The sequence below is a fragment of the Eublepharis macularius genome, chromosome 9 (genome assembly GCF_028583425.1).
Source record: "Eublepharis macularius isolate TG4126 chromosome 9, MPM_Emac_v1.0, whole genome shotgun sequence".
NCBI classification, from domain to species: domain Eukaryota; kingdom Metazoa; phylum Chordata; class Lepidosauria; order Squamata; family Eublepharidae; genus Eublepharis; species Eublepharis macularius.
The window spans coordinates 106,809,880-106,834,590 of record NC_072798.1 but is presented as its reverse complement, the minus strand read 5'-3'; the positions used below and the strand labels follow the sequence as shown (position 1 = coordinate 106,834,590).

Here is a 24,711-nt window from a genome sequence, read left to right as displayed (position 1 = left end):
GAGAAAAAATATACGAGTCAGCATTGCACTCTGCAGACCCCTGCTGGGCTTCGCTCGCCCCAGGCAGCACCACACCACTTCACGGCTGTCTCGCTTTAGAATCAGTAACAACACTCAATATAGGCTTACATTTCATCAGAGTTACTGTGAAATAAATCTAAAACTTTTTATTGTGCTAACTGGGGTCTGTTTGACTCTGATATCAGATCAGTGCTTCTGAGAAGCGTAAAGGTGCTTCGTTCAGCAGTGAGAGTGCCTGTTAGTCTGGAGGTTGGCAGGAAATTCAGCAAAGAATCAAAGAAGTTCGACCCGGTCTATGACTTGTGCAACCGGCGCATGGCCAGCCAGTATTCAAACTGAGGAGCCAGGCCTGAGTAAATGATTTCATAGGGCCGCCCACGTGAGACGCTGTGGGTGCCGTGCATCACCTGATACCGACCTCTGTTGAGGGCAGTGATGGCGCTACAGTGGGACCAAAGTCAGGCTAGCAGATTTTACTACTTCGAAGCTATCACAGAAAATAAAGCCGGGTCCCTGCAGCCCCACAGGTGATGATGCCGGCCACCTTCTTCCACTCCGCTGGCCTTGGTGGCGCCATGAGGGGTGCCGTGGTTGCTTGGGCCAAAAATTAGCCCTCTGTGCGGAGAGAGATCAACAGATAGGCTGCTCTTTGGCACATGTTGGACATGTGTTTGGCCTTGCCCTGACAGTCCCTGGTTCAAAGTTTCTCATTACCAAAATGTTTCGGGCAACCGATATGGCAAAAGTGTGAGTTTTACTGGAAAAGAGTTGCTGTGACTTTCCTGCCCCAATGCCCACACAAAGCCACAGCGAACACTCAGGCACTGCTCGTCTTGTTGGGCAGCTCGTGGCTCGGAGGCCCCTGGAGTTGATGGGAGCCAGGCCAGCAGAACTCGTTGAGGCTCCAGGGCTGCTTCCTTGTGCTTCCATGTGATTCTGTGAAGAACAACCTAAGAGCCAGTCATGTGAAATGACTCTGAAGCCTTTTAGACCCAGAAGTCAACAACACCCCCTGCTTAGTCACAAGTTAAACCTAAACAGTTCATCTGGATTCGCTCTAATTGCATTTGTTAAAAAGAGAGCCAAACATGGTTTTGGCTTAGCGCTTTTCTGCTTCAAGGGCACAAGTACAAAGAACACAGTGACCGGCCGATTCAAAAATTGCTTGGATGGGTCCGTATGGGATTTTCAAGGGTGGTTCTTGCACCCCATATCCCCACATCATTTCAGGATTCTTAGTTTCCTTAAGGGAAAGTCTTTGCTCTTATGGGCCAGATCCAAAGAACTGCAAGCAAACTAGCAGAGTTCGACTCATGGTACGGATCTTCGCAGGGGTCATTTCATAGAAAAAGAGCTGGAGGAACTCATTAGCATAACTGATTTGCATATGCCACACACCCCCTGACATCACCTATCCTGGCTGTTTTGGACCCAATTCTGGCCATTCAGGGCTGAAATTGGGCCCAAAATGGCAAAAAGGGGCTGAAAATGGTCAGGATCGGGCCGCTGCTGAGTGGGAGAGTGATCCACCACCCGTCAGAGGCCCGATCCAAGCTGAAACGGGCCCCAAATGGCTGAGAGTCAGGTGGGCAGGGCCACCTGACGTGACCTCTTTGAGGAACTGCTGGAACTGAGTTCCTGTGCATTCCCCCTCAAAATGAGCCCTGGATCTTCGTCATGTCCCCTTTCGTGCTGCTGCCTGCTGTGCCCCTGAAGATTTGCTTTTGCAGGTTGGAAGATTTGGTGTGGGCGGGGGGGGGGGGGGGCTGGAGTGGGAAGAAGAATCAGCAGAAATCACCCTGCCCCTCTTGCAAAAGTAGAGCTGTCCCCTTGGTGCACCACAGGCAGAGATCCAACCCAGTGTTTTGAGAACTAGTGTGGCATAAGTGAGGGGCCTGCAAAGACTCATTATCCCCTTGGCCACCGTGTCCTTTTCCCCTTGGCCCCCATAGCCTCTCCCCCCTCCCCTGCTTCGTTCTCTCCAACCCACATTTGTCCTGCCTGCCCTCTTCCCCCGCCTTCACCTCCCCCTCCAGCAGCCCTCACTATGTTGCATGGTGGGGAACCTGCAAGGAGTTGCAGGGGAGGTACTTCACTTTTCCCTGCATCCCCTTCCCCACATGAGTAACTCTTACCTTTCAGGGAGCCTCCTCTATATGCTCATCTTTACCTATGCCCTTCTTTCCTTCAAACCCACTAAACAACATCTTTTAACTGCCCCCATCTTCATCTGTATTTATTAATTTACTTCATTTATATTCAGACTTTTCCCACAATAGCTTACATTAGCTATTCCCACAATTCCCACAATAGCTTACATCATTCTCTTTCCCTCCTCACAACAACCCTGAGAAGTAGGATCCAGTGTGACTAGATCAGAGTCAGCCAGTGAGCTTTTGCATGGTGATTCAAACCTGCATCTCCCAGCTCCTACTCTGAAACGCTAACCATTACACTGCATTGACTCGATAGGGGGGCTGCTGCTGTTGAATAGTAGCAAGTAGCCAGCACCAGGTGAGTCATGCAAGTCATGTGGTATCAACTCATCAGATTTGTACTTCTGGGCCTAGACCCAATGAGTCCTTCCTTAAAGCCAAAGCAGCCCTGGAAAGAGCCCTGCCCTTTACGCCTGCCATTTGCTGACAGAAATCAAGCCTGGAATACTGTCTGAACTGTTGTGGTTGCCTAGCAAAAGGCACTGAGGACATCTGGTTAAAGTTACAGGTGTTCCTTAAAAAAAATCATTTTTTTTTAAAGATTTCAAATTGTTCTGCAGACCTGGGACATTTTTCAGGTGTGTAGGAAAATTTGACGACTGTTCATGGCTCCAGTCTCTAGATTTAGGTATCTTCAGATCACGGCTACTTGGCTATTAGTATTTTTTTATTTTTATTTTTAAAATTTAGAATTTATATCCCATCTTTCCTCAGTAGTTATTGTCAAGGGTGGGTCCAACCGACTTAGAACTTGGAACTTCATTATAAAACAATAGAAATATTTAGAAAATGCATTTTCAGTTTTTAAAGAAATCTAATCAAGGGACATACACACACACACACAGGCATACAGACACCATTTCAGAAGTAATGGATGCGCACATATTTCTGGTTCTTGTTTTGTGTTTGTCAGACATTGTACTAATAATAGCAGTGGCTTCATATCATATGTGAGGACCAAACTTAGAATTTCACCCTTTTCTATTGGCCACCTTCTACCTTATAATTCTGCTCATTTGTTTTGATTGGCATCAGGGGTTCTTCTCTGGACTATTCACCTTCACAGGCAAGGCAAGTACAGACCAGATGTAGGCCCATTTCCATTTTGATGCCTCAATGTTGAAATGCCCTCCTTAGAGATACCTACCTGGAGCTTGCATTCATCTAATTTAGAAGTCAGATGAAGATTAGGCTTGTCATTTACCTACCCATAGCAGGTAAACCACCATCCTCAGCCCTAATCCCCTGCCCTCGAGAAATAGAGGGGCAGAATAAAAAATGGCCTCCATAGTGACACTCTAGGCATTTCCACATGTATCTATAGTCTTCACCATAGAGATTATGGGAGATTCCTAGAGTGTCACCTGGAAGTGGTGTCATATCTTCCCCAAACTCCACCCTCCCTATGCCTTGCCCTCAAAATTTCCCATCATTTGCTAAGGGAGTGCTGGCAACCCTACTGAAGACTGGCAAAACCAGAACCAAAGGCATCGTGTTCTACCACGGAAGATGTGAAATTTAACCAGTTGACCTGGATCTCAAAATGCTAGGCCTTAATGAGGAGTTCAGCTCTTCAGCTTTATTCTGTCCTTACCCCAACCAAAATAAGATTCTTTTTTTGCTGCCGTCACTGGAATATGAATGAGAGAGAGGCCTCCTGGGCATCCAACTCTCTTCTTTCGTCTTTTAAAGGGCCTCCCCCCCCCCCAATTCAGGCTTTTCCTGGCCACCCACTCCAAATAACTGCGGATGCAGGAGAAGCCTTGAGAATCTCACTCTTGCCAGGGAAGTTCAGGCCCAGGCCGGCGGCACCTTTCTGCCTTCAGTTTGTGCTTTGGGCCCAGCCCGGGCCAAGTTGAGCCTTTTCACACAGATCTTCATAACAGGAAAATGTTCAACGTTGATTACAAAAGAAAACGCATACAGCTGAGTAAAAACTTTGTTACCAGCTACTGAGCAGTGGCAAAATGAAATGAGCAGTGAGCACGTCCTTTGTCCCTAGGCCTAAAACGTCCCCCTTGTAATAGTGTGTTAAAAGGGAGGCCGCTGTTTCAGGCCATGTTTTAGGCATCTCCCTTTCTCAGCCATTCTTGGGTTTTTCCATTCCAGTCTTACTAGTTCTTTTCCATTCCGAAGGCAGGTCTTTCCGTGCCACTTCCAAGTTTTCTACTCATGCAAGAAAAACCTCTTTCTAGACAAAGGCCAGAGTTCTTTCTTCAAAGCCCATCAGATCCTTCCCCTTCCAACGGATGAAAAACGACTCGCCTCTAGGCGGCTGCCCCTCCCCAGACAATCTGCGGGAGAAGGTCTTGGCCTTATGAGTGAATATCCTACCGGCCTGGCAGACTGAAGAGGAGAGAGAGAGAAACTTTTTTTGCAGCCCTTTGTCTATCTGTAAAGATGGTTTTAGCTTAGCCTCTGAGCATTAACAGAGTATATTTTAAACAATTAACTTGCAAAATTATAACAACAACAACAACAACAACAACAACAACAACATTTGATTTATATACCGCCCTGCAGGACAACTTAATGCCCACTCAGAGCAGTTTACAAAGTATGCCATTTATAATTTTTTCACAAAGGTTTGTTTTGGTCTTGCTGCTGTTTTTGTTCTTGTTTGTTTTTAATAATTTAATGTTTTTTTTCTGTCACATCTATACTGCTTTGGGGGGTCTGACCATGATTTTTAAATTTTCAGCTTTGAATAATATCACTGGAAAATAATACTGTTGAAAAAGCTAGGTATTTTGTATAATGATGGATAATATTATTCTGTTTTACAGTATTACTGTTGTAAGGATTGCCAGTTTAATTATTTGAACCTCTTTAAAGCACTGTAAAAATGCTACATTAATAAGTGCAGTGCCAACAGCATGAGCGGAAATCCTTTAAGCAAATAAGTACAGGACGGCCGGCTTAATTTCTGAGGGGCTTTCGATAGACCCCATCAGAGTGACGCCGTGACGATCCTCCATGACGCAGCCGGACTAAACGGCAGGCCGACCAGATTTTCAGGGCAGAAGCTTCCGCGAGTCAAAGCCGTCTTCTGCTGAAGAAGGGAGCTCTGACTCTCGAGCGCTTCCACTCTGAAAACCTGCTTGGCTCTGAGGAGCCACTGGACGCAAATCCTGCTGCTGTACAGCAGGCCAACATGGCTGCCCGCTGGAAACAGGCAGGCTGTGCGTCACCTAACCGCCAACTTGCCTCCTTCCCCGGCTGCCAGACATTTGTCCTGGCATAATTCGAACTGTATTCAGATGCAAGGGAGCAGCCAAAGTGACCTTATTTTATTGTGAAGCCCTAGCCTTAAGTGCCAGTGGGAAGGAAGACAAAACAGAGGGGGTGGGGAAGGCAAATGGTGCCCTTCCTTGCACCATTTGTCCTTTTTTGCTTCCTTAGGTGCCAGTGGCCTACCAACGCCTCCTTTCCTTATGGAAACTCATGCTGATTTTTAAAATTTCAAGCCCTCTGAGACCCTCAGGATTTTAGTTATTTACTAAGTGTCCCCTTGTGGTCCTGTAATGCTGTCCTTCCTTTCCTTCCTAGATGATCCAGCCCTCTTCTGGTTCTCCCGCCACATTTCCCTCTGGGGAAGTATATCGTTCAATCTGGCAGTTTTTATCAATCTAGCTGTAGCTCTTTTTTACCCCTTTGGAGACGACGGAGATGAAGGTAAGCAATTTCATGTCTAAATTTCTGGAACTCAAAATAAAGCATCACTCCATTGGATCTTCATGCATTATATAATTCCCCTTCCACTTGATAAAATATTTCTACAGCTGCTGCTTTTAAATGAAAGGCCATGTGGTCTGCCTAGAGTGTCGGCCTTGAACAGGGGACGCCCGAGCTCAAAGACTTGCCCAGTCACGAAGCTGCCTGGGTGGCCTTGGGCGCACAGCTATCTTTCAGGCTTTGCCTCACAGGATTGTTCCCAGGATAAAAGGAAATAACTTATGTGCTAAATAATATGGTTCATATCTCTGCTTCGCCATGTGTTCTCTAGTCTTGAGAAACTACTGAAATTCATCCTCAGTTTCTTGCAAACAAAATGAGAGAAGCAGTAATCTACATTGGCAGTAGAGCAGCGGCAATTAAAAGCATTATAAACAAAGACCATAGAACCTTTTGCCATCTCAGTGACTTAAGATCATCCGCAGATACCACCCTGCAGTTGAGCGAAATCCACAGCCACCCACTCACGTGCTTTCTCTGTGATGGCCCCCACCTTAAGAATGGGCTGTCTGAGGAGGTCGGGGAAGCTCCCAGGCTCCTCACTTTCCACTAATTGTGCAAATCCAAATTATTCAGGACCCCCTTTTATGCACGGTAATAAGTCTGTACTGCAAGAAATGGCTCAGAGAGATGCCGTGGTAAAGGATCGAGGATTGTAGGCATACTGCATACTGTCTGTTGATGTAGATATGCTCCTACTGGATATTTTCTGTGACATTAAAATGTCATATTTAATTAATCATACTCAATGTTTCATCTCTGTGTTTGGATTTATGCTTGTTTTTTAAATTTTTATATTTATGAAACCCATACTCTATTGTATTTGTTTGTTGACTATCCTGGCTGTTGTTTGTACTGACTTGCTCTGTGTCATCCTCCTTGTGTCTCAGCGATGTATAAATACACAGACAAACAAAGCCAAGAACAGAATCGCCAAGCCCATTAAAAGGTATGCTGCGTATCCAAGACACAGGAAATAAATAGGCCGGCACATAACGAGAGGGAAGCCGCTCTAAAGCATCTCAGGAGGGCCCATCGCACGTTTAGAACCGTCAGTTGCCTTTCCACAAAAACAAGCTCAAAAGCATTTTACAAATGGTGAACAATCTAATTCAGTCCGTTTTGAAAAGTGACAATAACTGATAATTAAATGTGCTGTCCATGAACAGCGGTTAAGTACGGTCAGGGCTTTTTTTCAGCTGGAACGCGGTGGAACGGAGTTCCGGAACCTCTTGAAAATGGACACATGGCTGGTGGCCCCGCCCCCTGATCTCCAGACAGAGGGGAGTTTAGATTGCCCTCCGTGCTGCCGAGCGGCGCGGAGGGCAATCTAAACGGCGGGGCCACCAGCCATGTGACCATTTTCTCGGAGGGCAACCCACTGAGTTCCACCACCTCTTTCCCCAGAAAAAAAGCCCTGTAGAATTGGAGGTGAAATGCCAAGAGGCATTCAAACCCTAATTCATAGAATATCTTTGGGCGGAGAAAACCTTCAGCCATGCACGCTCTTACCTTTTGGCTGGCGCTCCAGAGGGAGATCGCCTGCACCAAGCTGCAAATTTAGGCCACCCAAAGAGAGTGGGGCTGTACCTTGCCCCTCAGCATCTCTGGCCTCCGAGAGTGAGGGGATGTTCAATACAGGAGGCTTGAAGAGGGCCTGTTCTCAGGCCAAGTCATAAAAGAAAGGTATAACTGATCTGCAAGGGGCTTGGCCGGCTCTCAGCTCCCAGTGGCACCAGAAGTGGGCCATCGGGGCCCAGACAGGCCCAGGAGGGGATACGTGTGCCTTGCTTGGGGACACAGGAACCAGCCTGGGGCTGTACAAGCTGAAGCCTGCAGCTCGACTGGTGCTCAGGAGCCCACAGATAAAGTTGTTGTCGGTAGGCCAACATTTGCACAATGCTCCTTGCATTATTTAGTGCAAACATCCCCTGCGTTTATGTTTAAGAACAGTAAATTTTTCAAAGGAAATCGTTCTTTTTCTGTGATGGCCCACAGCAAGTGTTTAAGTCTGACCTTTTTTTAACATGCTGTGTTTAGAAATTGGAGGTGATAATAATGGAGCAAAAAAGCTTGGCCCCTCCTGCATACAGCCCTTCTTTGTTTAAACTTCCTTGTTCCTTTTCACCCAGAAGGTCCCGGGCTCTGCTGTGTGCAAACAGGCTCCAGAGTCCCCAGGGAGTGTCTTTTGCTCCTCTCCTGTGTTCCATTCTGGTTGCTTCCCGGCACTCACAGCACCGGAATCGCATGTTGGCTCCTTTCGTGTGTTCTTAGCATGGCAGAAGTGCAGTGCAAGGCAGCCTGCTTGGGACGCTGGGCCAGCCCTGGTGCCTAAAACTCGTGGCCGTAGGCCTGATACTCAGCATGCAGCAAGGCGATGGAAGAGGAATACCTCCTTCCGGCTTGGCACTGGTTTCCTTTACAGGGAAAGAGCAGGTCTCGTCGTGACCAGTCAGACCACTGTCCTCCGCACCTACCTGTATTGTTCACAGAGATCCAATTGCGTTAAGTACATAAAACTGGCCTAGGAAATGGAGTCGCCCCATCACTGTAGTGGAGGGATTGCTTAATCAGAGTGTTTATGTTAACTAGAGAAGTGCTGGAGGAAGGAGGAGTTGCCCTCTTTCTTGGAAGGGGAATATGCTGTGTGTACGAGCCAGCAGTCAAGCTTTCTTCTGGCATATACTGCTTCAGGCTGAAGGTGAGAGTGTTTGGATGGTCTCCGTAGATCAAGGTCTCTCCGTACAAAAAGCAGCAGATCAGGAAGGAGGGCTCAGCTTAGCTTTCTCTCTGGCTTGCTGTCCTTCTAGGATTGCTATTTTCAAGTTGAGAAATTCCTGGAGATTTGGGGTGGAGCCTAGGAAGGTTTGGGGAGGGGAGAGACCTCCAAAGCTGCCATTTTCTCCAGGGGAATTGTTATCTGTAGTCTGGAGATCAGCTATAATTACAGGAGACCTCCAGTCCCCACCTGGACAACCTGTTATACTGGAGGGGACTGTTCAGACACGCAACTTTCTCACTTTCAGTTTAAAGTGGTATAACTGAGAAAAAGGTTTTCCCACTTGAGTCTATCGAACATAGCCCTAATAGCTTGTAATTGATGAGGCTGACATTTTTCCAAAAATAGTCTTTATTCTTCGGTGCTTAGGGTGGGGGGGATGGGAGTGTTAGAGACCAAAAGCTCGGTTTCACAGGCAGCTTTGCCAACATGCCTAAGCTGTGGCCCAGAGACACGCACTCTCCTGTTCCCGGATACGGGGTGAAAGGAGATCAGTCTTCTTCAGACCGGTCCCGTTTAGTCTCTGGCTCACCCAGCCTCTCAAAAGGAATGTGCCAAGGGTGTGCGGGGGTGTTAAGTAGACACACCCAAGTCCACTAGAAATGGGCCTTGATCCACTGATAATGGTTCACATCAACTATTGGGAGGAAGTTGCTCCTGGTTGTATCCCTGCATGGTCTTGCATGTGCCCATGACCTAGAAGTAGAAGAGTTGATACCCCTTTATATCTGGTTACAGTTTAAAGCAGCTTTTACTAGTCTGCCTTTCAGAAATAGAATGTTACTTTTATTTATTTATGTCATTTATGGTCCGCCTTTCTCACTGAGACTCCAGGCAGATTACGTAGTGTGAGATTAGTACAATCAGTAGCAAGGACATTTCCATAAACAATGTCATAGGATAAATAAACACAAGTTTACAAAGACATAGCATTAGCAAGGCTCCAATACAGAGTTGAAAAATTGCTGAAACAGAACATAATCAGTTCTAGGACTGACATTAGACAACATGAAGCACAGGTATAGGAGTACAAATTTAAAGCAACAGATAATATGCAAGGCAACATAGTGGTGAAGTCTATGGTCCCTAACTCATTAGCAAAGCATCTGAGACCCCCTCCCTACAATACTGCCCTCCTATCTGAGCACAAAGCCTCTTTGAATAATTCAGTTTTGCATCGTTTGTGGAAAGCTAGGAGTGGGGGCGCTCCTGACCTCCTCAGGCAGGCCATTCTATAGGGTAGGGGCCACCACAGAGAAAGCCCATGTATGGGCTGCTGTTGATTTCACCCATGTGCAGGGTGGCACCTGCAAGAGACCCTGTTCAGATGAGCGAAGCTGCCATGGAAGGACATAGGGAGGGAGGCAGTCCCATAGTTATGTCAGGCCAAGGCCATGAAGAGCTTTGTATGTAATAACCGATACCGTGAACTGAGCACGGTAACTGACAGGTAGCCAATGGAGTGACTGTAGGATGGGAGTGATGTTCAAGCTCCTACTCTCTCCTTATAATAGTCTAGTCACAGCATTTTGTACCAATTGGAGCCTCCTAGTTATCTTAGAAGGGAGATCAATGTATAGTGCATTACAATAGTCAAGTTTTGATGTTTCCATAGCATGGATCCAGGTAACCTGGTCGACCGTGTTGAGATAAGAAGCCATCTTCCAGGTTAGAGTGAAATTGTAGTAAGCATTTTTTGCAGCTCCCTTGCTTTTCTAGTAGTACCGCTGGATCCAGTATAACCCTTAGGCTCTTAACCGAGTCTGCAAGGATCAGACGAACTCCATCGAAAGTGGGGAGTACAATGCCTTTCAAGATCTCTGCCTTCCCAACAGGCATCACTTCAGTCTTGTCTGGGTTCAATTCCAATTTGTTATTTTTCAGCCATTTAACCACAGCTGTCAGGCAGCAATCTAAGATTTCTACTGCATCCTGTGGGGACCTGGATAGCGAGATATAGAGTTGGGTGTCATCTGCATATTGAAGACATCCAACTCCATAGCTGCGAGTGAGTTCTCCTAAAGGTTTTATGTAGAGGTTGAATAACATGGGAGATAAGATTGCGCCCTGCGGGACCCCACAACATAATTCCCATTCTGGAGATAGCTGATCTCTGACGGCAACCCTTTGAGTTTGTTCCATGAGAAACTATTTAAACCAGTCCAGGACACATCCTTTGATGCACAGTTCTGTTTCTAAACACCTCAACAGGATGGCATGGTCTACCATGTCAAAGGCTGCGGACAGATCCAGGAGGAGCAATAAGGAGGCATGGCCATTGTCTGTATTCAGACGAGGATCATCCACTAACGCTACTAGTGCTGTCTCTGTCCCATGCCCTGGTCTGAATCCAGACTGGAAAGAGTGCAGAGTGCTAGAGTTTTCCAAGAAGATCTGGAGTTGGTCAGCTACTGCCCTCTCAATCACTTTGCCCAGAAAGGGCAGATTAGAGACTGGACGGCAATTGGCCACATCAGTTTTGTCTAGGGATGTTTTTTTTAATTAGTGGACAGGTAACTGCCTGTTTGAGTGGCCGGGGAATGTAGCCCTGAGTTAGCAATTGGTTTACAGTAGATCACAGTGGTCCACTTGTGTGATCTTTACTTGATTTTAACAGCCAAGATGGGCCAGGATTGAGCGCACAAGTAGTGGCTTTCATAGATGCCAGGATCCTGTTAGGGTCTGTCATTGTAATTAGTTCAAAGCAGTCCAAATGAAGGCCAGATGTTGTATTAAGCATTTCTTCCATCTCGTTTGCATTGCAGCTAGATCAGAGCATATTCGTGCTATTTTATCAGCGAAAAACTTAGCAAAGGCCTCGCAGCTGATTGTCTGTTCCTGGGACTGTGAAGGTTCTGATTTAGGGGTTAGGAGGTGTCTGGATATCCTGACATATGGGGGTCCTGCAAGGCCTTGTGGGGGGATCTCGTTTTACCCTCCTCCACCGTGTCCTTGTGCCTTTGTCTGCCCCCCGCCCCGTAGCCTCTCCCTCCTTTCCTGCTCCTTGCTCTCCCTCCTACCCAACTTTGTCTCTTCCCCATCTTCACCTCTCCCCCTGCCAAGATGCCTCTCCCCTACGGCCCAGTTGTGTGGTGCCAGCTGAGCTGGGCACGGATGCATGGTGGGGATCCTGCAAGGACTTGCAGGGGGTACGCCACTTTTCGCTGTATCCCCTTCCCCACACTATTTCCTCTTTCCCTCCTCCTGGCAGCCTCCATATGCTCACCTTTCCCTACACCCTTCTCTCCTTCAAACCCACTGAACAATTTACCTTTTACCTGCCCCCGTCATCATCTATATTTATTAATTTACTTCTTTTATATAGTGCCTTTCACCTCAGTGGGGACCCAAAGTTATTATACTCACACCAGCCCTGAGAAATAGGTTAGACTGAGTATGTGACTGGATCAAAGTCACCCAGTGAGCTTCCGCAGTAGAGTGGTGATTCGAACCTGGGTCTCCTGGATCCAACTCTGAAACTCTAACCACTACACTATACTGGCTCTTGTTGGTGTGTGTGCATGCGTGCGTGTGCTGTTGATCAGTAGCAATCAGCTGGGCTTGGGTGAATCATGCAAGTCTTGCAGTATCAAGTTGCCCAGTGGTTCCTTCTGGGCCTGGCCCTAATGAGTCCTCCCTCGAAGCCGAAACAACCCTGGAAAGAGCCCAGCTCCCTACCTGTCTGGAATGTTGGCTAAACCGTTATGGTTGCCTAGCAACAGCCACTGAGTGCATCTGGTTAAAGCTACAGGTGCTCCTTTTATCATTCTGGATTTTTTTTTAAACCTTCTATGCATTCTGCAAAACTGGGGTATTTTTCAGGTTTGTAGGAAGATCTGATTTGTCAGTTCGTGGCTTCAATCTCCAGATTTAAATATCCACAGATCAGGGACACTTGGCTATTGTTTCTTTTTCTATTTCATCTAGGCTGTCTTGAAGCAATGATAGAAGCACTTATACTGTGTATCTTAGAGGAGTGTTGTAATGATTACTGAAAGAATGCCCATGAAACACTACAACACTTGAAAAGTGCTATGTAAATTGTTGGTTTTGCACTTCTAGATCTAGGTTTGCATTGATAGCAGCCTTAAAAACAACCTCTGCTGGCAAAGACTCTTGAGGGAAAAATTGCAATGGAAAACTGATAGGCATGGGACGAGGTGAAGGGCCTCTTCTTCACTCCAAAATGTCCCGTTCTGAAGCTCCCTTTCCCTGACAGTAGATCACTTGTGCATAAAATGTATCATTAAGACCTGAGGGCCAAGTTACGTGACTGGATGTGTATTTTAAGCTCTAATGCACTTGAAGTTTAGCATGTGAATGTGACTGATACATACTTGAAAAATAAGGATTCTACTCGCATGCTCATTTGCTGTGACTTGCTAATGGCCTATATGATGGCTAACACTAATTTTCGGTTGCATAGTGTGTGAAATGGGAATTGTGGTATGTTATTTTATTTATTTAGTACATTTTATGTCACCATTCCTTCGAGGAGCTGAGGGGAGCATCCATTGTTCCCCATTCCTCCATTTTATCCCGAGACAGTGACCAGCAAGCTTCCGTGGCCTCCCAGACAAACGCAGCTGGGGACTGGAGTGGATCGGCTTGGATTGAGAGTAGCAAAGGAGGGCTGGGTAGGAAAAAGAACAATTCTTCACCAGGAATTTCCACATCTCGAGAATTCAGGTCAAAAGTTCCTTGAAACACTGAACGTAGATCTTCAGTTCCTCAGCTGTTCAGTGGTGGCTGCTGCTGCTATTATTATCGCTGTTATTAATAATAACAACAAGATCTCCATTGTCATCTAGCGAATTTACTCTGTAAAGTCATCCCACTTACTCTTCACCATTTGGCAATGGGAACTTACCAAAGCAACACAGGGCTGTGTTATTTAGCTGCAGAATTGCAGCTGCACAGTGCTTAACAACTCTGTTGGAAGCTTTTCACGTGCTGTGAAACCAGGCTGAACTGAGCTGTCACGGGGCCGGTGTTGAACTGGCTGGATGCTGGATGAATCTGCTAAGGGATCGAAGTTGTTGATGGGCTGCAGTGAATTTCCCATTTACAGAACTGCTGCTGGGGGTGGGGGGACACCCAGATTTTTTTTGTCCCCCTCGTTAAGGGCTAGCCCTATAAATGGGATTGTTCTGCTCTGATGCCTTTAATAGCAGCGATCGGCGAGCATGGCCTTTTTTGACATGGAAATAAGCATGATCAGTTGGGAGTTTGCGCAGATGCCCCTGGTGACTAGGGATCCTACCTCTCCACCTTGCAGCCACTGTGCTGCTTCAGTCCGCTCGACTTTTCTGGCTTTCTGTCAGGATAGATCTGGTTGCGAAAGGCCACGATCCACGCCTGATCATTGGAGCATCCGTATAACTTACAGGAGCAGATACGATTTTCCATCTGTGCTTCTCTCCTGCAGAACCTCGGGCTGGATGGACCGCTGTGTGGCCACTCATTCATTCATTCATTCATTCTTCTTCCTTTTCCTTTCCAGGCACCCTTTCCCCGCTGTTTTCCATTCTCCTCTGGATAGCAGTGGCTGTCTGTACATCCCTGCTGTTCTTCTTCCCTAAGCCTGTTGGCATTCGACCCTTTCTGGTTTCTGTAATGCTCCGGTCAATTTATACAATTGGCCTTGGACCAACACTGATCCTACTTGGTGCCGCTAACGTAAGTATTGTCAACATCATTGTCTAGAAAAACAGCAGGATATCTTTTTTCCACATTCATCTTACACAGTAGGAAAACTGAAGAGGTAGTATGTGCAGATAATCTGTTTCATTTCAAGCCTCATTTGCTCCACTTTTAAACAAGGAGAGGGTGCACACAAACACATATTCTTATACCTGCTTTGTTCAAATCAGTTAGTCTGTCTGTCTCTAGAGGTTTTAGAAATATTGGCTATCTTGAACTTGAGTTTATTTATTTAAAACATTTGTATGCTGCATTTCTGCCTAGTTAGGACCAACAAGGCAGCGAGCAATTAAAAAGACATTAAAAATCAGCTTTTAAGATAAGAAAAGATAGAACATTCCAAGCAGCATAGGACACCCACAGTACTGTTGATTTCTATTTTAAAGAATTAAAATGTCTATTTTAAAGAATTACAGTTCCGTTCCCGCTCCCTCACTCTAATAATATAGATAAGCGAGGTGGGGGGAGAGCTGAAACCAAGTCTATGTAGCTACTTTGAAATAACAAGAATCACAAAGTAAAGACAAGAAAACCAAGCAGAGATTAAGAAAAGAGGAAAAAAAGAGGAAAACCCCAGATGTTTAAAAGCCTCTAGAAGTTAAAATTAGCTGCGTCTAGGCAGAGCACAGAGTACAAGCATGACACACCAAACTAGAACCGGAAATCCAAATCAGCTTTTAAAATCAGGACATAGCTAGAAAAAGCCAAAATTAAAAACAAACAAGAAGAGTCAGAATGATCCAGTCAAAACAGAGAAGCCTTCACCTGCTGGTGGAAAGTGATCGAGGGGGAAAGGGGGAGTTTCCCTAATATATTGTCAAAGGCTTTCACGGCCGGAGAATGATGGTTGTGGATTTACCCGGCTGTATAGCCGTGGTCTTGGCATTGTAGTTCTTGACGTTTCGCCAGCAGCTGTGACTGGCATCTTCAGAGGTGTAGCACAGAAAGACAGAGATCTCTCAGCATCACAGTGTGGAGAAGATGTTGGCAGGTAATTTATATCTACTCAGGAAGGTGGGTTTGGGCTGAGTCATCCTGTAAGAGTTTCCCAGGGTGTGGAATGCTAATGGGGGGAAGCTTCACTGTATCCTGAGGAGGTTCTTTTGCATATGGATTGGTGCTTGATATGCTAATCTTCTCTGCAGGGCTATTGTAGGATGTAGAGTATTTTGTAGTATTCAACAGGAAAGAAGAGACTTTAAGAATGAATAGAGCATGGTTTTCAGTCCGCATATCAACCACCAATCCATATGCAAAAGAACCTCCTCAGGATACAGTGAAGCTTCCCCCCATTAGCATTCCACACCCTGGGAAACTCTTACAGGATGACTCAGCCCAAACCCACCTTCCTGAGTAGATATAAATTACCTGCCAACATCTTCTCCACACTGTGACGCTGAGAGATCTCTGTCTTTCTGTGCTACACCTCTGAAGATGCCACATCTGCTGGCAAAATGTCAGGAACTACAGTGCCAAGACCACAGCTATACAGCCCGGAAAATCCACAACAACCAAGTTTCCCTAATGTTGGTGCCATGCCTGAGAAGTCTCTTTTCTGGTTTGCTGCCCCAGAAGACCAGGGGTGCCCAAAGCAGGGCCCTTGAAGGTGATCATAACGGCTGAGTAGGTTCATAGAGGAGTAAGTGAACCTTAAGGCATGGAGGTTGTGATATGGGGTCCAATTGTTCCCATCAGTCTCCTGGGACCTGTAGAACTGACAAACGCACCCTGGATGTGGCCTGACTGGGAAGTTTCTGCCGCTGCTGTCCCTCCCCTTGGGCGGGAGACGTCTCTATGCCTGTTCATCACGCAAGATGTGGGCCCATAACAGCTGCGGGACAAAGTGACCACCTGGAAAGGCCCCTCTCAACTGCACAGGGACACTGAAGGCATCACTCGGCAGGAGACTGAGGGCCAAGCTAGAAGTGACGAATTACACTTGAATGGCAAGTGAACAGACTCGCGTGTACTCCTCCCTGTTCACTTGCACTCCACTTGCGCTCCATTTGATCACATAGTTGAGTGTATTCCTCCCTGTTCACTTGCGCTCCACTTGTGCTCTGTAGTGATCGAGTGGAGCACAAGTGGAGCGCAAGTGAACAGGGAGGAGTACATGCGAGTCCGTTCACTTGCCATTCAAGTGTAATTCGTCACTTCTAGCTTGGCCCTGAGAGGTCTGGGTGGGGTCTTCTCAACAGTTCTTTAGTGGCAGACGGCAGCTGTGCAGACCACTCCTCCCCCAGTTAGATGGCAAAGGGGAGTTTGCCTGGGGCCAGTTCTCCTGCCACTGCTTGGGGCAGCACAGCAAAGGGGGTGCCGTGTGCCGTGAGGCAGGCTCGCTCCCTCCCATAGGCAGCCCACAGGAGGTCTGTGGCATCCCTGAGCGGAGATCCACAATCCCATAAGCGGAAGGAAGAGGATGGCCAGCAAGCATCCGATGTTTGGCTGTGTGCTGTTATTTTTTGCCCTAGCTGTGTCTGTTTTCCTCATGGCTGTGTGTGTCTATGTCTGAGCACTGAGCCAGTTCCAAGCAGTGTGTGGGGCCTCTCTTCATTGGTGGGTAGGTGCTGAGATGGATTTTCCAAGCACTAGAGACCACACCACAAGGTTTCCCTGTCACAGCTTCCCACCTGGAGTGAAAAGAGTTTGAGGTGATAGAATGCGGGCCTGCTACAGACCCACCTTAGCTTGGATTGGGAGGACCAAAAACTGCATATGCCCCCATGGTCATAGATCCAGAGGAGGTAGCCGTATTATCTTGTAGCTGCAAAATAGTAAAAAGTCCAGTAGCACCTTTAAGACTAATCAACTGATGAAGAGAGCTGTGGTTCTCGAAAGCTTATGCCTCCATAAAGTTGGTTAGTCTTAAAGGTGCTACTGGACTCTTTACTATTTTGCATACACCCCTGCACTCCTTGGAGTAAGGGTGCGATGATACAATCAATGGGTAGCGGTGGCCTGCTGGCTGTGGGAGTGGGACAAAGAGGAGCTGGGGGAGGCTGGAGCTGGTCCCAGTCTGCTACCAAGGGCAGGGAGGCTGAGAGACGCCCCTCAGGGAAGGATGCTAGCCTCAGAGCATGGTGACTGACTCTCTGTGACAGGGGCAGTTTGAAGAGCACGCGAATGCCTCTTCCCAACAAATTGGCACACCTGGAGTTCAGGCTCGTGTGTTGAGATTGCATTCCAAGACTTTCCACTTCCATACTGATGACTGCGTGGGGTAGCTGTGCATCGGGGAGCAAAAATGGCGGCCTTACAATCTCTCTCGTAGTCCAAGTTCTCTCTCTCCTTTGACACGCGGTTCTAAAGGGAGTAGGGCTCCTATTCTTGAAACATGGGTTGTCAGGTTATAGGCAGGGCACGTTTTATTTTTATGTTTCGTACAGCAGCACCTTGTGCTGTCGGTCCGATGCTGTGGGAATAAATGCGGTCCTGTGTTTCTCTCCCCTCAGCTTTGCAACAAGATAGTTTTCTTGGTGAGCTTTGTTGGGAACCGTGGCACATTCACTCGTGGCTACCGAGCAGTCGTCATGGACATGGCGTTCCTCTACCATGTGGCATACGTGCTCGTCTGCATGCTGGGCCTCTGTGTGCATGAGTTCTTTTACAGTTTCTTGGTGAGTAGAGAGACCCCTGTGCTGTGCAGCTGGGGAGACCCTCCAGCCAAACTGCAGCCCCCTGGGGTCAGGGCCCCCAGACCACTAGGTCAGCTGTTCGTTTTAGATTACATTTCCCATGCAGCAGCATTTTTCATGTAGCGGCAAGCCATGCTTTCATTGAACAAGGCGGGGCAGCAAGTGGCTCCCCGTTGAGCATGTCTGTATGATGTATGGTTTTCGGATATTTACAGTCATGTGTTACACTTTAGAGTGTTGTAATGGATCTGCCCTTGAAATCAACTCGGGGACCGTTTCAGTTTTCTGTAATCCTAGCCCTAGCCCAGTACGTATTAGGCGTCTCATCCTATTGATTGCACCATTTGCACTGCGTAACCTGCCTTGAGTCTCTGTGAGGAAGGTGGACTATAAACATAGTTAAGACACGCCTTTTAATTCTCGTGGAGCTGGACCTAAAGGCTGGTCTGGAAATGGCTCTTGCGAGCTCCCGAGGGCAAAAGCCTCCAATAATTCCCTTCCCTTCAAAAGGCTGAATGACCTTTGGCCAGGCACACTCTGGCCGTCTAATCCACCTCTCCCCATGGCAGTCGCTTCTGGTTTAGCCGTGCCACGTACCAACAGTGATGTTGCTCTTGAGAGGGCGGGGCGCAAACAGGTCCCCTGTGTGCAGCCACGGGACAGCCATGAGTCCGCCTCCCTCACTGCATCAGATCGTACTTCAGCCCCGGGGAGTCGTGCTGCTGCCTCTGCCGTGGTGCTTCCAGTCCGGTCAGGCTGCCTGGTTTTCGGTGGCTGTTTCCGCGTTTCAGAAATCCATGATTCATTCCTAACAGCGTAAAGGGAAATGTCCCCTGGTGGTTTCCCCGCTGGCTGTTACATACATAACTTTTGTCATTGGGTGTCTTTGGAGGATCGCAGGGGACTGCCTTTTCTTTGACTCAGTTTATCCATTCCCATTCTTTTAAATATATCTATTTGCAACTGGAGAGCTTCCCCAACCTACGGTATGCAGCAAACCGCTTGAGACTTGCTTCTCCCTTTCGACCTCAGGCAACGTTTCCGTGCACGCTTTGGAGCGAACTGTTTATTCCTGTAATGGGACGCAATTGTTTGCCGTCTCTGCTCCTCCCCCTCCTGCCCGCCCAGGCGCTTGAGAAACAACTTCCTTCTCACGTGTTCTTGTGCTCATTGATGGTCTTCCTGTTTAGTAAAATGCTTTAGCTTCTTTTAAGGTCCAAGACAAAATCTTGAAGGAGGGCCCCTCTTGCTGCAGAGGTATTTTTCAAATCTTCCATGCACTCCTTCAACACGTTCAAAACCCAGAAGCTGCAGGGCACGCCAGCAGATTTTGGACACATGCTTCCAAATCGGAATCAGACCATCGGTCCATCCAAGGGGCAGCTCTCCCGGGCCCCCGGCAGAGGTCTTTCACTTCACCTGCTGCCTGATCCTGTTAAGCTTACGTGCCAGCGACTGAATCGGGGGCTTTCCGCGTGCCAAGCAGGTGCTCTACCGCTGAGCCAGGCCTCCTCCTAAAGCTTATAGCAGCAACCATGCCAGCAAGAAACTTGAAAACAACAAAGCCTGAGATTTTCAAGCTCCTGACAAAATCTTGGGGCCTTCACAGAAGTGCTTCAAAAAATGTGTGCAGCCAGTGAGATCATATCTTACCCTTCACCAGGATTGATTTCTCTTTCCGCAGCCTACGCTTGCCTCAAAAGAGGGTAAAAAATATTGTTCCTTGAATACTCGGACGAAGGGCAGTGTGGTTCCCAGTTCTGCGTATCGGTTCGCAGTGATTCATTCATGCTTCAGTAACTATAAACATCTTGGTTTGGGAAAGTGAGAAAAGTTCAAAGTCCCTATTATTTGTTCCTCATTTTAGTCGTTTTATGCAATGACACGTTTTCTTCTTCTTTTAACTCTTAATGTCTCACAAGTTTGTGACTAACGTTGGATCCCCACAACTCTCCCGTCTCACTATTTGAGCCACACTCGTTGTAGATACACACATTATTTTGTTTGTTTAAATGTTTCCATCCACCCTCCGCCAGTGCTGACAACAAGCAGGCACCCACATCATTAATAAAATAGCTAAGGAATAATAAATACCTTGGTGTGTTTCAGTGTGAGAGCTAGGCATTAGGAATGCCAACTCCAGGATGGAAACTTCCTGGAGATTTGGGACTGGAGCCTGGAGAGGGCGGGGCTTGGGGAGAGGAGGGGCTTCCGTGGGGGATAAGACCCTAAAGTCCACCTTCCAGTGCAGCCGTTTCCTCCAGGGGAACTGGTCTCTGTAGACCAGGGATCCCTTGCAATTCTGGGAGAGCTTCAGGCCCACCCAGCAGGTGGCAACACTACTCCGCACTGATTGCTTTTTCATTAAATGATAGCCGAGACTGCAAGGTTCTCGTGTGCCCTTTTATGGTAAGAAATGGCCTCTGTGCTTCCCCTTGTCCCAAGAACTGATTAGGGCAGGGCTTTTTTTCTGGGGAAAGAGGTGGTGGAACTCAGTGGGTTGCCCTTGGAGAAAATGGTCACATGGCCGGTAGCCCCGCCCCCCTGATCTCCAGACAGAGGGGAGCTTAGATTGCCCTCCGCACCACTTGGCGGTGCAGAGGGCAATCTAAGCTCCCCTCTATCTGGAGATCAGGGGGCGGAGCCACCGGCCATGTGACCATTTTCAAGAGGTTCCGGAACTCCATTCCCCCGCGTTCCTGCTGAAAAAAAGCCCTGGATTAGGACATCTGCTAGCTCCTGTGCACCTGGGAACATAACTCCTCTCAGCCCATTGCCAGTTACAGCCATTGCCTCGTGGTAGCAACTTGCATGAGCGCAGTGGCACGTTTTCCAGCCGCTGGTCTCTTTTGAGTCACAGGAAAGACCGAGCCTAATCCGAAGGGCCGCGAGCGGAGTGTCAGCTCTTCTGCCTGGCTGTGTTGCGAGCTACTTGGGCCACTCCACATGGAAGGACTGGCCAGCCTCCGAATTCCTAGCCTTCAGCTCTGTTTCCATGTATGAAAATGGTAGGCCCATTCTTCTGCACGTTTATGGAGAACACTTTGCTGAAATCAGTGTCGATTGTAGGTTGCACACGCAATTCATGCAAGGCCTGTCAGGCCTCATGTGAACTGAGTGTGTACACAAGAACACATTCAACCATCTCCCGTGCCTCCACATCATAAGGGGAAATTAGTAATGGTGGTCGAGGTGTTTTTCATGGAAGCTTTTCTGCCATTACTGATTTCTTCACTGAGGAATCCTTCCTAAGCTTTCAAGGGACCCCACGGTCTGCCACAACACAGTTTGAAAATCGCTGAAAACGCTCTGAATATTTCTTTGGCTTAACTGGAAAAACTGTTGCATGTATTCTGTTTATATGTATTCTATCTGTATTCTGTTTATATCCACAGAATCTACTTGGTCTACTTATATTCATATGTTTCCTTGTTTTATCTTCTTTCCTCCGAGTTATTTGACTTGGTGTACAGAGAGGAGACCCTGTTGAACGTAATAAAAAGTGTTACACGGAACGGACGCTCCATTATCCTGACAGCGGTGCTGGCTCTCATCCTGGTTTACCTCTTCTCAATTGTTGGATTCTTGTTCTTGAAAGACGACTTCATTATGGAAGTGGAAAGGCTGAAAAACAGAACACCTGTGGCAGGTATTGCTCTCTCTGCCCAAGCTGTTCTGCCAGAGGCAGGGGTTCTTCTGAGGATTTAGGAGGGCAAGAAAAACTCACTTGAGGCAAGATACCTTGACAAGATAAAATTTGGGTGGGGGTGGGGGGCGGGAATCAGCATGCCGCATTCTCTTTCCATAGGGGAAACAAAACAACAACCCCTCGACTTAATTCAGGAGAAACAAAAAAACCCGTAACTCACAACACCCCACCCAGCACACCCCTAAGTAGCTCCAGTACAGACAGGCCAGCTTGCTCTCTTCCTTCCATCCTTATATACTGGGCCTCTGCTTACCAGGCACAGCTTCCAGGACTAGCAACACCTGGCAGTCTGCACCTGGCCCTCTGGTAGCGCCTTCAGCCCTTCCTTAGGAGGTCACGAGGAGGAGATAAACCTACACCTACTTATGGCTAGGAATATTTAAGTGCTGATATTGGGCTGCCAGTGCCCCACTAGGGGCAGGGGATCCCCCTCTCCCATCCTCCATCCCCCGCCCCCACATACCTGGCCAGTAGGGGAAAATGCGGGGGAATCCTTCCAGGGCATGCTCCCGCACTCCACAGTTTGGGCTCCAAACTGGCCAAATCAGACCTGTTTGGGGCCTAAATTGGCCCACTGTCTTGAGGCTCAGGTGCTCTGCAGGGCCCTCCTAGGAGTGCTCCCACACTCCACAGTGGGCCAAATTGGGCTCATTTGGGGCTGAAATCAGCTTGCTGAGAAGCGCGGGAGCATGGGCCCATTGTGTCGGCCTGGCAGTGCTCCCACACTCCACAACGGGCTGATTTCAGCCTCAAATGGGTCTGATTTGACCTGCTGTGGAGAGCAAGAGTGCTGCCAAGAGGGCGCTGGAGAGCTCCTGCACTTCTCAGTAGGCCAATTCAGCCCCAAACAGGCCGAAATCAGTCCGCTGTGGAGCACAGGAGTGCTCCCAGGGGGCAGCACAATGCCATGCAAAATGATGTCACTTCCTGGAAGTGATGTCATCCTGCAGTCCAGGAGTGTGCACACTTTGTGTGCATGCAGAGACAACAACAAAGGTGAGTGCCAGGTTTCTGACCTCCCGCCAAGAGGGTGAGGGGACCTGGCAACCCTGACTGGTACCCTTGAAACCGGAATTGGACCACCTGACAACACCGTTGCCTAATCCTCTGCAACTGCACTACACAAGCATACTCCCGCACCGCACTTCTTATGCTTCCGCGCTGGTCTATTAAACGTCCATTTCCAAGCTGTCAGTGGTCTAATGAGAACAGAATACTGACATACTGGGATATATAGTTTTGCCAACTTCGCTCCTTCAAACCTTTCGTTCAGCACTGGTACATGATGAGGTAAATTATTTGTGATGCACAGGGCAAAATAGGTGTTTGATAAAATAAAACTGATTATACATCATTTACTCACTTTGGAATTGTTAAATTAGTGTTTTACTCAACTCCATACATATTTACAAATGAGCATCAAACAGTGTTTTCATCCTAGAAAACTCATAAGTATTCCGGTTTCAGGAAGATGATCCAGCCGCTCAACATCCTCCTTGTCAGCCGCTAAGAATAATTTAATGGCTTTTAAAACTGATGTTATTTTCTTACCTGACAATTGCGTCTAGCTTTTGAGTATCTTTCATCCTAACTAGCAGGGCTCTGTTTGATGCCGGTTGTTTAATTTAGGAAGAAGCAGCAGTGAGATTCCTGTGAGAGGCAGTAAATGTGAGACACTGGCATCTTCTGTACCCTGATTGCATTAAGCGTCTTCCTCAGTTGGCGGCATGATTTATTTCTTTGTTTCTTCCATCACAAAATAACTTATTTATTTATTTATTTATTCAATTTATATTCTACTCTCCCCGCGAGTGGGCTCAGAGCGGATCACAATAAAAACAAATTACATAAATTAAGACTAAAATATCAGTCACATCACCCAGACATTAAAACACACCTGTGAGGCTGAGTGGCCAGCTACCAGATGGCAACAGTCTGGGTGGCAACACTCCCACCCCCTGGTAGGAGGCCAGTTTTTCAGCCTGCCCACCTTAACTCCCATATGCCTGGCAGAACATGTCTGTCTTGCAGGCCTGGTGGAAAGATAGTAAATCCAGTTGGCTCCGGGTTTCCACAGACAGAGTTCCAATAGGTTGGGGCCAGGACCAAGAAAGCCCTGGCCCTGGTTGAGGCAAGGCAAACCTCCCTAGAGCCAGAGACCACCCATAGATGTTTATCTGCTAAACAGAGCAGTCCCTGGGGAACACACGGCGAGAGGTGGTACCACAGTATGCTGGTCCCAGTCCGCTAAGGGCTTTAAAACCAAAACCTTGAACCTGATCTGGTGCAGCTGGCGCAAAACTGGTGTTATATGTGACTGGAACAGAGTCCCGGTCAGAATACATGCCACTGCATTGTGGACCAGTTGTAACTTCCAGATCAGACCCAAGGGCAGCCCAGCATAGAGCAAGTTGCAGTAGTCTAACCTGGAGGTGACCGTTGCATGGATCACTGTAGCTAGGTCGTGGACTGAGAGGTAAGGAGCAAGTTGCCTAATCTGATGAAGATGGAAGAATGCAGATTTGGCCTCTGTTGACAAGGAGACATCCACGGTCACGCCCAAACTCCTCGCCACTGATATAAGCATCAGTAGCATCCCATCAATGGGTGGGAGCTGAATCTCAGAACCTGTCAGCCCACGGCCCAAATAAAGGACCCCTGTCTTCATGGGATTCAGTTTCAGTCTGTTCTGTTACAACCAGCCAGTCAGAACCACCAAAGCCCTGGCCAGATTTTCTGCAGCAGAGTCCGTCCGGCCATCCATCAACAGATAGAGTTGGATGTCATCAGCATACTGATGACAGCCCAATCCAAAGCTCCACACCAGCTGGGCGAGGGGACACATGTAGATGTTAAAAAACATCAGGGAGAGTATTGCCCCCTGAGGGACACTACACACTAACAGATGGCGAG

General features: G+C 47.7%; 1 protein-coding gene across 1 annotated transcript in view; it reads left to right on the top strand.

The window, feature by feature from the left end:
• The window catches only part of ITPR2 (inositol 1,4,5-trisphosphate receptor type 2), a 304,126-nt gene that overhangs the window by 247,693 nt on the left and 31,722 nt on the right, over positions 1-24,711 (top strand). The window contains exons 48-51 of the mRNA XM_054987843.1: positions 5,787-5,912; positions 14,255-14,430; positions 17,907-18,071; positions 21,543-21,738. Of these exons, the coding sequence (XP_054843818.1) occupies positions 5,787-5,912; positions 14,255-14,430; positions 17,907-18,071; positions 21,543-21,738 (663 nt within the window). The remainder of the gene's footprint in view (positions 1-5,786; positions 5,913-14,254; positions 14,431-17,906; positions 18,072-21,542; positions 21,739-24,711) is intronic.